At 40.2% G+C, this 14,113-nt stretch overlaps 1 protein-coding gene across 1 annotated transcript; it reads right to left on the bottom strand.

Annotated features, from left to right (window-relative positions):
• Positions 1–276: 276 nt before the first annotated feature.
• On the bottom strand, positions 277–13,309 carry LOC110489630 (cadherin-1). Its single transcript, XM_021562404.3, is given in 14 exon segments — positions 277–864; positions 1,004–1,228; positions 1,321–1,460; positions 2,674–2,915; positions 4,727–4,912; positions 5,071–5,138; positions 5,141–5,198; positions 5,285–5,457; positions 5,585–5,729; positions 5,842–5,997; positions 6,087–6,227; positions 6,330–6,367; positions 6,526–6,565; positions 13,145–13,309. Coding segments are annotated over 14 exon segments (1,809 nt in total). The 5' UTR covers positions 13,178–13,309; the 3' UTR covers positions 277–700.
• Positions 13,310–14,113: the final 804 nt, after the last annotated feature.

The raw sequence follows: 14,113 nt of genomic DNA, 5'->3' as shown, positions 1-14,113 counted from the left end.
TTGAAGCTTAGCTTTCTAAATGAAACTAAAAATCAATAAATATATCTGAATGTTTGGCTGGTTAGCTTAATGATCCTGCTTTATGGAACAGCCAACAGATGGGAACTGATGTCCTGCACAGTATACACAATAAGACAAAAATATCACTCCATGGTTCTGAAAAACTAGGCTAGATCAAAAGGCAAGATGCAAATCAAGATTGTGTGTTGTATGAGGGCAGTTAACCAAAATGAAAGAGACGCAGGTTTCAATGTACAAGGACAGAGAAACAAAAGGTGAGAATGAACCAAAAAGGCTTTATTCAATTTATATTAGAAACATGCATAAAGCTCTCTGCAAGCATGCAAATGATCATGTTCTCCATGGAAATAAAAAACAAGCAACCTTCTCAACAATGGTAAAATATATCAGCAGTTCCCGAGGAAATGTATACAAACCCATATTTGCCTTGAAATGTAAAAATGCACACACAACTAGCAAAAAAAATAGAAAATGTGAACAAAAAAACATGCGTTGACATAAGTAATTCCGAAAAATGTTCAGTACTTTGATGGAACAAATACTGGCAAATTAGCTGTGAATTTTCCTACTAATTTCTGGCTTTGTGACATACCCCTGCTGTCAAAAAAAGTGACAACCTTCCCAAAACAAGCAATCCAGCTCTGCAAGCTATAAAAATGCTAAGGAAATGTCATATAGGTCAGGATCTAACACAGAAATCCCCCCAGGTCATGCAGCTGTCCTCATTCATGGTGACGTGAATGACATGGTCTTGTTTCAGCCCGCCAGCATCAGTGACCCTCAGATTAATGTAGAAGTTTCTCTGCTCCCTCATGGCCTTGAATGTCAATTCAACCACAGTTCCTGGGACAGGAGAAAAATTGGACACATTTCAACTTTGAATGTGAAGAATGTTGTCAAAAGAACATACTTGGTCTGTTGATATTATTCTGAATACAAATGAACAGACTAATGTAGAGTGAATGTGAAAAGCAATACACACCTGTTTCGTCCATTTGGGCAGCGCAATACATATTGGACCCTTCCAGAAGTTCTACACTGAAGGGTTCAGCAAAGCCTGGCCCGTCTCTGTCTGTCACAGCCAAACGCACTAGACGGGGGTCTTGGTTGCAGAGCTTCAACGGGGTGTCATCAATAGTCGGAGCATTGTCGTTTACATCTTCCAGCTCTATCAGAATGGTTCCAGTTCCAGTTGCAGGGATTTCATCTGATAACCCAAAACAAGATACTTTTATCAAATGGGGAAATTAAGAAGTCAACTAAATGAACCTTGTTCCTTGGTTGAATTCAGAATTCCACCTTCGATGGCGAGAATGAGAACTCTGTATTTGCCATCTTTGGCAAAGGGAGACTCTCTGTCCAGGGAGTGTTTGGTTTTGATCATTCCGGTCTCACTGTTGATGTCCAGCCATTTAGCAGGATCTCTGTCCATGCGATACCTAGAATATACAGTACATTGAGTTAAAACATCACCATTCACAAGGCTTCTTGCAATCTTAATGCATCTGAATGTACTTTATCATAAAGGGCATGTATATCATTGAATTGACTTAGCAGCATAATGTATCTGGGGTAGCACCGTAGCCTAGTGGTTATATTGTTGGACTAGTAACCAAAAGGTTGCAAAATCAAATCCCCGAGCTGATGTAGCAGTGAGATGTTGTTCCCCTAGATTATGCACCAAATTGCACACAAGGACCAATTCAAATAGTCCATGTCAAGAGGGGATTTTAATTCAGTTTATTTTTTTATTTAATTACAGCTGCATAGCTAATGTTTTTCTTTGGTGTACAAACACTTTTTCATATCAATATTGTACATACATGTGATTGTAAAAGTTTTGTATATTTTGGTTTGGCCCATCGCGGGTTATCTGTATTTCCGTACCCCCTTATTGTTTTCTTTTGCCTGACCTTCAGCTAGCAAGGTATGTTGCCCTTGGCTCCGAAATTGTTTAATATAAAACCGTCATAATGTTACACAATGTACTGTTATGCTACCATAAATTTGTTACAATGTGGATAATATAAAGATTTATGTTAACAAGTTTCACAAAGCTCGCTTACTAGGGTATCTATTGTAACTTGTGAGTACTTGGGACAGTGTTTGAGTGGATGCCTGAGAGCTAGGACCGCGCCAAGGGTTAACATAATGTATGTTGTCTCTTCGTGTGCAGGTATGTCTTTTACTTTGTCTGAATTATGTTCTGTATCATTTTGCTTGTATTGTATGGTGTGCTGTTGTGCATTGAATGTGTGCACGCAGCACCTGTTATTTCCTTTTGGCGCGCTCTTTTGCCTGACTTTCAGCTAGCAAGGTGCCTGAGAGCTAGGACCTCGCCAAGGGTTAACATAATGTGTGTTGTCTCTTCGTGTGCAGGGCAAATCAAAATAATTCAACTAGTAACTAGTTGTGGCAGCGTCCTAATTAAAAGTACACAACGCAAAATGAACCACGCTACACTGACAAGGTACAAAATCTGTCGTTCTGCCCCTGAACAAGATTGTTACCCACTGTTCCTAGGCCGTCATTGAAAATAAGAATTTGTTCTTAACTGACTTGCCTAGTTAAAAATAAAAATTCTCCACATTTATACCAGGACCTCAACTGAATTAAATAAATTGCAGATAAAATAAAGTTTCATGAACTCACATGAGTTTATGTGCCATGATGTCTGGATCAATGGCTGTATACAGAACCAAATCACTGTCCACTGGCAGGTGTTCAGATATAGAAACAACCTTTTCCACTGGGTCAAAGACAGGGGCATCATTCCTATCCTCCACATTCACCTGGACTGTGGAGGTGGAGGTGGGCAGGGGGGTGGCAAATGGGACCTCATTCTCCACAGTCACCAACAGGGTGTAGCGATTGTCCTTCTCAAAGTCAAGGGGCTAAATGGGAACGAGACACAGCCAGGTTCATGACACAATGACAAAAACATCAACAATTTTGTCAAATATTTGTATGGTTCTACAGTGAAATTCAGACCACAGTCAAATACATACAGTGCCTTGCGAAAGTATTCGGCCCCCTTGAACTTTGCGACCTTTTGCCACATTTCAGGCTTCAAACATAAAGATATACAACTGTATTTTTTTGTGAAGAATCAACAACAAGTGGGACACAATCATGAAGTGGAACGACATTTATTGGATATTTCAAACTTTTTTAACAAATCAAAAACTGAAAAATTGTCCGTGAAAAATTATTCAGCCCCTTTACTTTCAGTGCAGCACACTCTCTCCAGAAGTTCAGTGAGGATCTCTGAATGATCCAATGTTGACCTAAATGACTAATGATGATAAATACAATCCACCTTTGTGTAATCAAGTCTCCGTATAAATGCACCTGCACTGTGATAGTCTCAGAGGTCCGTTAAAAGCGCAGAGAGCATAATGAAGAACAAGGAACACACCAGGCAGGTCCGAGATACTGTTGTGAAGAAGTTTAAAGCCGGATTTGGATACAAAAAGATTTCCCAAGCTTTAAACATCCCAAGGAGCACTGTGCAAGCGATAATATTGAAATGGAAGGAGTATCAGACCACTGCAAATCTACCAAGACCTGGCCATCCCTCTAAACTTTCAGCTCATACAAGGAGAAGACTGATCAGAGATGCAGCCAAGAGGCCCATGATCAATCTGGATGAACTGCAGAGATCTACAGCTGAGGTGGGAGACTCTGTCCATAGGACAACAATCAGTCGTATATTGCACAAATCTGGCCTTCATGGAAGAGTGGCAAGAAGAAAGCCATTTCTTAAAGATATCCATAAAAAGTGTTGTTTAAAGTTTGCCACAAGCCACCTGGGAGACACACCAAACATGTGGAAGAAGGTGCTCTGGTCAGATGAAACAAAAATTGAACTTTTTGGCAACAATGCAAAACGTTATGTTTGGCGTAAAAGCAACACAGCTCATCACCCTGAACACACCATCCCCACTGTCAAACATGGTGGTGGCAGCATCATGGTTTGGGCCTGCTTTTCTTCAGCAGGGACAGGGAAGATGGTTAAAATTGATGGGAAGATGGATGGAGCCAAATACAGGACCATTCTGGAAGAAAACCTGATGGAGTCTGCAAAAGACCTGAGACTGGGACGGAGATTTGTCTTCCAACAAGACAATGATCCAAAACATAAAGCAAAATCTACAATGGAATGGTTCAAAAATAAACATATCCAGGTGTTAGAATAGCCAAGTCAAAGTCCAGACCTGAATCCAATCGAGAATCTGTGGAAAGAACTGAAAACTGCTGTTCACAAATGTTCTCCATCCAACCTCACTGAGCTCGAGCTGTTTTGCAAGGAGGAATGGGAAAAAATTTCAGTCTCTCGATGTGCAAAACTGATAGAGACATACCCCAAGCGACTTACAGCTGTAATCGCAGCAAAAGGTGGCGCTACAAAGTATTAACTTAAGGGGGCTGAATAATTTTGCACGCCCAATTTTTCAGTTTTTGATTTGTTAAAAAAGTTTGAAATATCCAATAAATGTCGTTCCACTTCATGATTGTGTCCCACTTGTTGTTGATTCTTCACAAAAAAATACAGTTTTATATCTTTATGTTTGAAGCCTGAAATGTGGAAAAAGGTCGCAAAGTTCAAGGGGGCTGAATACTTTCGCAAGGCACTGTATGTGCTGTAACTTGGCTCCATTCACATACTCATCTGAACAAAGAAACCAAGAAATCAAGCAGGTACCTTGGCTGTGGTAATGATTCCTTCCAGTCTACTAGGTCCAGTGTTTACAGTGAACATTCTACCTGGGTCTCCATCTACAATCCTGTACTTGGTGGCCCAGTTGGAAGAGTGTGGCTCATCTCCATCACTCACTGGCATTTTGACCACCAGGGCATTCACTTTGTTCTCTGGGACAGACATCGTGTTCTGAAAGGAAAATACATGAAGAGAACATGTATATATGAATGTATGCCATTTATCAAGTTCAAATTTTCCTCAAGTCAGCTCCTTCAATCAAAATATTTCCCTCTTCAAGTCACCTTTACTGTTTAATGAGCGGTACTGTTTGCTGATTGTACACTTACCGAAGACTTCTCAAATTGAGGAGCTATGTCATTGCTGTCCGTTACAGTAATTATGGATTTCCGAAACATGACAGACCATTGCCCTCCATATCAGCAGCTTGGATTTCCAATGTATATTTTGGAATATTCTGGAAAATGACACCAGATGGAGCACATTGTGAAATGTAGTGGTTACTGTAAATTAAAATTGTATGCTAGTAGTATAGCCACTAACCTCTCTGTCCAGTCCAGCAGCATTGACCCGGATCCCTCCTGTGACAGGGTTGATGACAAACATGTTGCGACTCGGCAGCTCAGGTTCCTGATTTATAATAGTGTATCTGACATCAGAATTGGCTGAGCCAGGCTCATCTGCATCGGTGGCTGTGACCTCCATGACCTCAAACCCTGAGAAGAAAATATTTCAACATAAATGATATTCATGGATGACAATAAAACATATTGAATATTGATATTGTACTTTTATTCTAAAACTCAGCTTAGTATATTTGACTCAATGTTGACTGAGACACACCTGGTAGGGATGCTTCCGGGACAATCCCTGTAAAAGGATCTTGGGTGAAAACTGGCTTGTTGTCATTCATATCAATTACTTTAACAATAATCTCCATTGGTTCTTCTGCTATACCCGCACCAACTGCAACAGCACGAGCCAAAAGCTAAAGGGGAAAATATATAAAAATGTTAAAATAACATGCATTCAATGTTATAGAATTCAAAAGGCAAAACAAACTGACATTACCAGATATTTGTCTTATTTACAAACATTACCACATAATGGTTTTTTCTCTCTCTGTCCAAAGGCTGGGTCACATAGAGAAACCCAGAGTTTTTGTCCACAGTGAACAGTCCCACAGGGGGTTGATCTACTCCAGAACCAGTGATGCTGTACAGGATCTTCACCTCTTTATCATTGTTGGATCTAAACTGAATGTATAAATATTAACAATGTTAAAACCAGAACAAAATCCTGAAACAACCATGTTTTCTGCCAACATAAATCTACAATCACTCACCTGCACCATATGCTCGGGGAAAGGGCCTCTTGAGTTCTCTGGGAAGTTGATGGGAGGAATGACCCAATCCCTTTTCCTTCTCACCAGACCTACCAAAGGCTTTGGAAACTCCAGAACTGGAAGACTTGCAGGATATTTAGGCTGTGCCAAAAATATTTGTACAAATTAGAAAAATTAGACCAGCCCTATGATTAGAATTAGAGGAATGAAACTGACACTAAGTTTTAAGATCCACATTCTCACCTGAGAGGCAATGCCAGCATCCTCATGGCCAAAGCCCTCTGTGAGGAGATCAAATGAATATGAACTGTTTAAAAGCAAACAATTCCACTACAGTATGTTGCTACTACTCTGTATAATGCAATATAATATTCTAAACAGTCAAATAGGTCACCCGCAGTTTCTTCCCCTCCAGTCAGTGGATAGTCAAAGCCATTACCTGACTGTAAAGTCTCAGACATTCTCCCCAGGGCCCAACCCTGAGGTTTGAAGGAAAAGGAATATTGAAAAACATGATCTACACTTCCCTCTATATGTTATTGGACAGTGAAGTTAAATGGTTTTATTTGGCTCTACATTCCAGCCTTTTACATTAGAATGTTTAATATTAGGTGACAATACAGAATGCCAGCTTTAATTTGAGCATGTTTTCATACACATCTGTTCCCCGTTTAAAGATGGAAGCACTTTATGTATCTAGTCCCCCTATTTGAAAAAGGCTTAATTAAGCATTTGGACAAATTCCCTTTTTGTGACAGTTTCATAATCTAAACCAGGATGAAGCCTTAATGTGTACTAGTTAAAACGAGTACATTTAAGTATAAAGGCACAAGGTGAGACCCAGATACAGGAGGCAGATGGATTGAGTCTGATATTTATTGTATCCAAAAGGGGAAGGCAAGGGAATGGTCGTGGACAGGTAAAAGGTCAAAACCAGTTCAGAGTCCAGGAGGTACAGCGTGGCAGACTGGCTCAAGGTCAGGGCAGACAGGTACAGAGTCCAGAAAACAGGCAAGGGTCAAAACCAGGAGGTCTAGTAAAAGAACATCGAAACAGGCAGGCGCACAGAAAACCCACTTGTTGACTTGGAACATACAAGACAAACTGGCACAGAGGGGAAGATAACACAGGGATAACAAGCGACACCTGGAGAGGGTGGAGACAATAACAAGGACAGGTGAAACTGATCAGAGTGTGATATTAAGTAGCTTTCATGAATGTGGCCTAAATTTGGCGTAGTTAGTAGGAGACTATGGAGTCCTGGAGTAAGGTAAGTAAGGTAAGTAAGCCTAAATGAGAACACCTGGGATTAGCCAGAGGATTTCATGAGAATGAAATGAAATATCTGAAGGAAGAACATGAAATGAAGATGAGAATTCTACAGGTTGAATTCGATATGAAGTTGGAAGAGAGAGACAGTAACGAGACAATTGTGATTACCAACCATGGTGAACAATATTACATGTAAAAAATTAATGTCTCGTTGTTTGGATATTCATGAGTGAGAGTTTTGTTGATCACCACAAACCACATTTTAAACCAGCCTTGGTTTAGTCACTCATTTAAATTTTGCTGCACACTATTTTAATTTTGTACAGAACAAACATTATCAAAGCAAAAATAAGCCATAATGAATACATTCCATATTTAAATGCATCTCATCTAGTTGAAGTGCTGCAATGTGAAAGCAACTGTATGCAAGTCCTCGTTGGTCATTGCCTGCCTCAGCCATGGACACATCTGCTTGATCCTGATCTTCCATTGGAGGAATGCAATGCTGCTTCAGGTAGTTGTGCAGCACAGCTGTAGCAATGATCACCTTGCAGCATCTTTTTGACTTGAAACCAAGTGTATTGCGTAAACACTGGAATCGACTTATCCATACTCCAAACATACTCTCGTGTGGATATGAGCTTGGTTGTATCTTTGCTGCTCAGCGGTTGTGGGATTTATGTATGGCGTGAATAAAAAGTTACTCTGACCATATCCACTGTCACCAAGTAGTAGTCCACTATGTTGTCCTCTCTGAAACGAGGTACACAATGAAGAGCTGCATCTTTCCAATGGGCAACAATGTTTGAAAACTCTAAATTAGGTGTGCATACACCCTGAACATTGATGGAAAACCAATTCTTACAGTTCCTGTACTCCTCATCATCAGGAGTTGATGGACACTTTATGGGAACGTGACATCCATCTATGTAGCCAATCACTCCTGGGAAGTGCCTATATTCATAGAATTGCAATTTATAGTTGGCTTGGCCAGCAGCATCAGGAAACTTGATGTAAAGACTCCACAGTTTACAAATGTCCCAGCAGACTTTAAACTATTCTACACAGTTGCGTCACTGGCACCACACAAATCAACAGTTTCACGATGAAAGATTCCAGATGCCAAAAACCTCAAAATGATCAGAACTTGGAGAGAATTGGCTAAAGTCCTTCCTCTTTGAGACAGAGAGGAAAGTCTAATCTCAAGCAAAGATCTCTCCAATGCATTTTCTTTCTACATACGAAAGAGGTCTCAAAGCTATTTCATCAAAGTAGTTTAATGGATTACTCCTATCCACAAGTACTTGTCTCTCTGGCCTCTGTAGTGCAGGTTGGTCTTCATTTAGATATTCCAAATAGTCCATGCTCCCTCACAAACAGTACTAAGCAGAAGTTAAACCTGCCTCTTTGAAGGATTCATTTAAACTGCAATTTAGTCCTAGAGTAGCTCTAATCCTCCCTCTTGCACTCAGCTTTGTTTTATCCAGAACAGGCTAAATCGACAACTATTTTAAGATAAGTCTGTGCAAGTTGCTTTTGAGTTAAGACCGCTCAAACGGGCATTTTAGTATGGGACTAGGCTTAAGCCTCGTCTGTGAAACCGGCCCATAGTGTATTAAAAGTAGTCAAGTTTAGTATTTGGTTGCATATTCTACATCAAGCTTGTGACACTACAATCTTGGATGCATTTGAGTTTTTTTTGGATCATGTTTTCCCCAATAGGATCTGAAAAATAAGGCTAGATTGTAGAATCAAAGCATAGTTTAAAATATATGGGAGCTGGTTTTAGGTCAATAGCAACCACCACCCGGTGTCCATCCAGAACACAAGGAGCCAGTATTTCAGTTTCAGGGGGTTAAATAAATGATCCACACACACACCCAACACCACTGACAGTAATTGTGTCTAGGGTTGCAAAATTCCAATAACTTTCCCAAAATGTCTAGGTTTTCCAGAAATCCAGGGTGAAAGATTTCCAGAATCAGAAGAAAATACAAAAATCCTACAACTGGTAAACTTGGGAATTTTCTGGAAAGTTAATGGAATTTTGCAACCCTAATTGTGTCTGACAAGGATTGCGGTTCTGAAAATAGAGCTAAAACTAAACTTAGTAAATATACTAATGAAAAGAGTGCAATATTGTCAGTACACCTTTCCTGCAGTCAAATGGCCAAATCGCCCTTTAGTTGCATCATGGGTGGAATGTTAATATTTTTTATATTCATATTTTTTTTAAATGTGATGTTTCTGGTGTCAAACAGTTGTTATATTTCAGTCTACTGTTATATACATAAAGTGTAATATTTTGGGATGCAAACTCAAAATGTCAAATATTTCAACTTGATATCTGACATGGAACAGGTACCTTTTTTTAAAGCCAAAAACCATGTGTGTGAGGTGTACACTTTTGTTTTCGAAGGAGATTTGTTTAAGACTACCAAGAAACACTGTGACCCTGATTTAGCCCACTGTAGTAAAAGTTTAGCATGAGCGATATACACAGAAATTAGCCTAGCACCACAAGTGAGAAATGCTAACAAACGGCTAATCACTAAATACTAAATGCTAAATGCTAATTCATTCTGAATGGAAATGCTAATGTTAGCTCTAACACAAGCGAGCGAGCGAGCTAGCTATTTTTAGATGCACGCACAATAATATATCAGATACAGATATTGTGACCACTTGGAGCCTGATTTTTTTATTTTATTTAACTAGGCAAGTCAGTTAAGAACAAATTCTTATTTACAATGATGACCTAGGAACAGTGGGTTAACTGCCTTGTTCAGGGGCAGAACGACAGATTTTTACCAGAGATACGATCTAGCAACCTTTCGGTTACAGGCCCAACGCTCTAACCACTAGGCTACCTGCCTCCCCGGGCAGGTAGCCTAGGCCTGATTGGGCTACAGACTGTGAGCTAGGGGATATTAGGGTTATCAGGACGGAAAGCTCTGGGCCGACTGAGATAGACAACTGGAGACTGAGGGCTAAGATGCTCTGGACCTACTGGGACTATAGACTGAGGACCTAGTTAGGAAAGAGGGTGAGGTGTCACCTATGACCGGATACTGAACACTTCGGTGAGGTGGGTCCTCCACGGGGACGTCAGGCGGGTCTGCCAAGGCTGGAACTAGCAGGACACAGTTCAGAGGGGCTAACATAAACCCCAAGACTGTGACAGGCAGCAGACATGGACTGTAAAGACTGGAGGGGGCTCCCAGGGCATCATTGGACAGCAGCAGGCTGGACATCAAAGGATGGACTAGGCTGTTCCCACCAGACATGGACCGGAGATGGTGGACTGTAGGAACCTTCCATCTTCCTGACCGCTTCTATGAGCTCATAAATCTTGTCACCTGGCTGTGTAAACACAGTGTGTGCTCCGGTTGTCACTGGCAGTCCACGTTCAGGTCAACGCTGATCCCGGTGATATCTGGTCGAGGTTCGATGCTGATCCTCAGGATCTCTGGTCGAGGTTCGGCCCTGATCTTGGCGATCTCTGGTCGATGTTAGCTTGAGGTGGGAACCCCGGTGTATTAGCATCCCGATGAAAAGGCTCAGGCTCTGTTCTCTATTCTGCTGGTCAGCCTGGGTGATGAGTTGTCGAAGGGGAAGGTCATTTTGAAGGCGGTATGTCATGTTTCGAGTGCTAAAGAGAACCCTCTAGCTGCTCTCCCTCGTAGGAGTGGTAAGGGAATGTGTGTGGTAGTCTGTTCCTTGACTTGTAGCCATGCCATAATTATCAAGATATTGTGGCAGGTGAGCTGGTCGGTGCAGATGGGCCACATCTTGTGGAGGATCTTCTCTGTTAACTGGCATCCTTGGGCTGTAGCAGTTACTGGATCCGCATCGAAAGGACCAGGAAAAATAGGTGGGGCAACGCAGGCGCCGGTTTTTGGCCGGTAGCTACCACCATAGGGTGTCCTTCGAGAACACGAGGAAGCATTATTTCAATTCCAGGAGGTTTCAAAAATGATCCACACACACAAATACAAAACAACTCTAACAGTAATGGTGTCTAACAATGATTGTGATTCTGAAAACAAAGAGGTAAAACAGACTATAGCACTGATGCTGTATGCAGGACATGACTAACAAGCTAGCACAGGCTTGTATATAACAGCACAGGCTGTACCACTGTAGCAGGAAATGTGTGTTCACATGACAACCTACACAGGCTATGGAACTTGTAGAAAATGGTAAATAAACTAATGTAAACAATGCAGTATTGTAAGTACGTCTTCACAACATGAACACATTTACCATGAGCGGTGTACACAGAAAATAGCCTAGCAGCACTCGTGAGAACTGTGGTTTACCGCTAACAGGAATGCTAAATAATGGAAATGGAAATTCTAACGCTAGCGAGCTAGCTAACAATCCCCACATAAATGTTGATTACAACAATAGGCAATCTTAAACTCCAAAATCAACAAGACAAACATATTAAGGCACTTATTTTTAAGTACGCACAGTAAAATATCAGACAGCTAAGGTGTGTGACCACAGGAGGAAGAGTAGTAGGAGTGCTCGTCATGGTAGGGAAAGCACGTTTCTGACATCTTGCCTGCCCGTGCTGGGGTCCTACACTGAATGTCCCGGGAATTCTATTGTTGATAGGCTGATATAAAACTGATTGGTGTGACCTTGACCAATAGGAACTAAAAGAATGGCGAATACTGTTTTGTGCCATTTTGGAGTCAATTTTATTCTAAGTAAGAATAGAAAATGTTTATGAACACGTGTACTTTTATGTGGATGCTACCATGATTATGGATAATTACGAATGAACTGTGAATTAAAAGGTTAGAGAGGCACAAGGATCATACCCCCTAAAAAAACTGTTGAACTGACAGTCACTGGAGGCCATCGGGGTGTGTACATGTGAGGAACTTGATTTAGAGAAGCATGGGGACACGCTCTTGAAGGAAGGGGGTAGTTCAGCACATTAATTAGCTTTATAACCAGTGTTGAGCCTAACCGGCATACATAGTGAGTTTCAAATTTGGGGTAAGCATTTTCACCATTAAAATGCTAACCTCCCCTGTTATTGGTAATGATAAGATGTTGGAATGTTTGTTGTAGCCTCTGAAAGGCATCTTACTCATCATTATTTATCATTTATTCATGATTTTTCTTAATCATGGCATCATCAGGATTTATTTTGAAATGTTCAGAAACATCTTAGAAGGAAATGATTCAAGTCACCATTCACTGTTTAGTTCCTATTGTGCAAAACATAACATGAAAACAACAAAAACAAACTGCAAATGCATCCAAGATTAGAGTCTCAAACTTGATGTAGTCATTGCGTGCAAGGAATATGGGACCAAATACTAAACCTTTGACTGCTTTTATAGACTATAAGAGAATTTGTCCAAATATTTATGACTTACTAACATGGGGGGGACTAGATAAATGAAGTGCTTTCATTTCTAAACTGTAAAACAAATATGTATAAAAGAAAAACTCAAATAATAGGTGACATTCTGTACTGTCACCTCATCTGGCACATTTGATCTCAAGTCCAAAATGCTGTAGAATAGAGCCAAATTTAAATTTTAGCCTCAATGTCCAAAAACAAATTGAGGGGATTGTACTTCACCTGTCATGTTAAAGCGGTACAGCAAATTATATCATATGAATCTTTATATTTAGAAATGTTGTAGAGTATATAAGCACTTGTGTCCCCACATTCAGAAAAAAATTCATTTCTTGATTTTACTTTGTAGTAAACATTAAAATATAGACCTATTCATTAGTCAAATTTAGCCAGAGCTCACCCAGATCAGGAAGATGGTAATGTCATATGACATCGTTCGAGAATACTAGTAATTTCAACAACTGATTAACATTAAAAACGTGACAAAATAACTAAATTTGGCTAAAGCGACACTTATCATCAACCAATTTTGCCTTCAATGTCAGTTTGTCAAGCCACAACGTCCTGACGGAAACGGGAAGTGACACTCTTCAAAAGACCACATGGTTATAAATAGTTGCATGGACTGAAATATATTGCAAAACTATCACTACTACAGTATTGAAAACTACTTAAGTTTTACAAACAAGGCCTCAGATCTATAAACTAATGACTGGACAAGTAATCAGATGAAGGGCCATGATCAGTAGGGCACAACAATGTTTTGAAACGAAAAGCAGACATGACACTGTCTTGCAGTCTTGGTAAAAAAACAAATGACCAAGAGAGTGTGTTGTGCATGTTTGCAGATTCAAGGGTTGTGTGGCAGCCACAGGCCACTGGGTACAACACATAAATAAGAATTTGTTCTTAACTGGCTTGTCAGTTAAATAAAGGTCACATAAATAAAATAAAATATAATTACAACAGGGATAATTGGGAAATATTTGGTTGAGATGATCAATGCGATTACAACCTATATTCACCCACTCAAAAAGACAGTTGAATTTCCAATGTTACGCTTTTAACCATTTTAAAGGTACAGAAAAATTCAAATGGGAATACAATGTCAGATATTTTGTATATTTATACAACAGATTCATGTGTTGTCACTGTGCTTCATCTCATAGTAGAACCAAATGACCTGGATTGCAGATGAGATTACATTAAAAGTACATGGTGCAAGTGATCAGTGCCATTCAAGATTCTGCACAGATTAGTATAGCAATTGTGAAGACCTCCACAGACCTGCAACCATGGCATGCTATCTTGAACATGTTTAATCCCATTTTTTAACTTAGATTTTTGGTTGAGTTGAAGTCGGAGAGGT

The sequence above is a fragment of the Oncorhynchus mykiss genome, chromosome 1 (assembly GCF_057628025.1).
Source record: "Oncorhynchus mykiss isolate SJ-2025 chromosome 1, ASM5762802v1, whole genome shotgun sequence".
Taxonomy (NCBI): Eukaryota; Metazoa; Chordata; class Actinopteri; order Salmoniformes; family Salmonidae; genus Oncorhynchus; species Oncorhynchus mykiss.
This window is presented reverse-complemented; position numbering and strand designations above follow the sequence as displayed.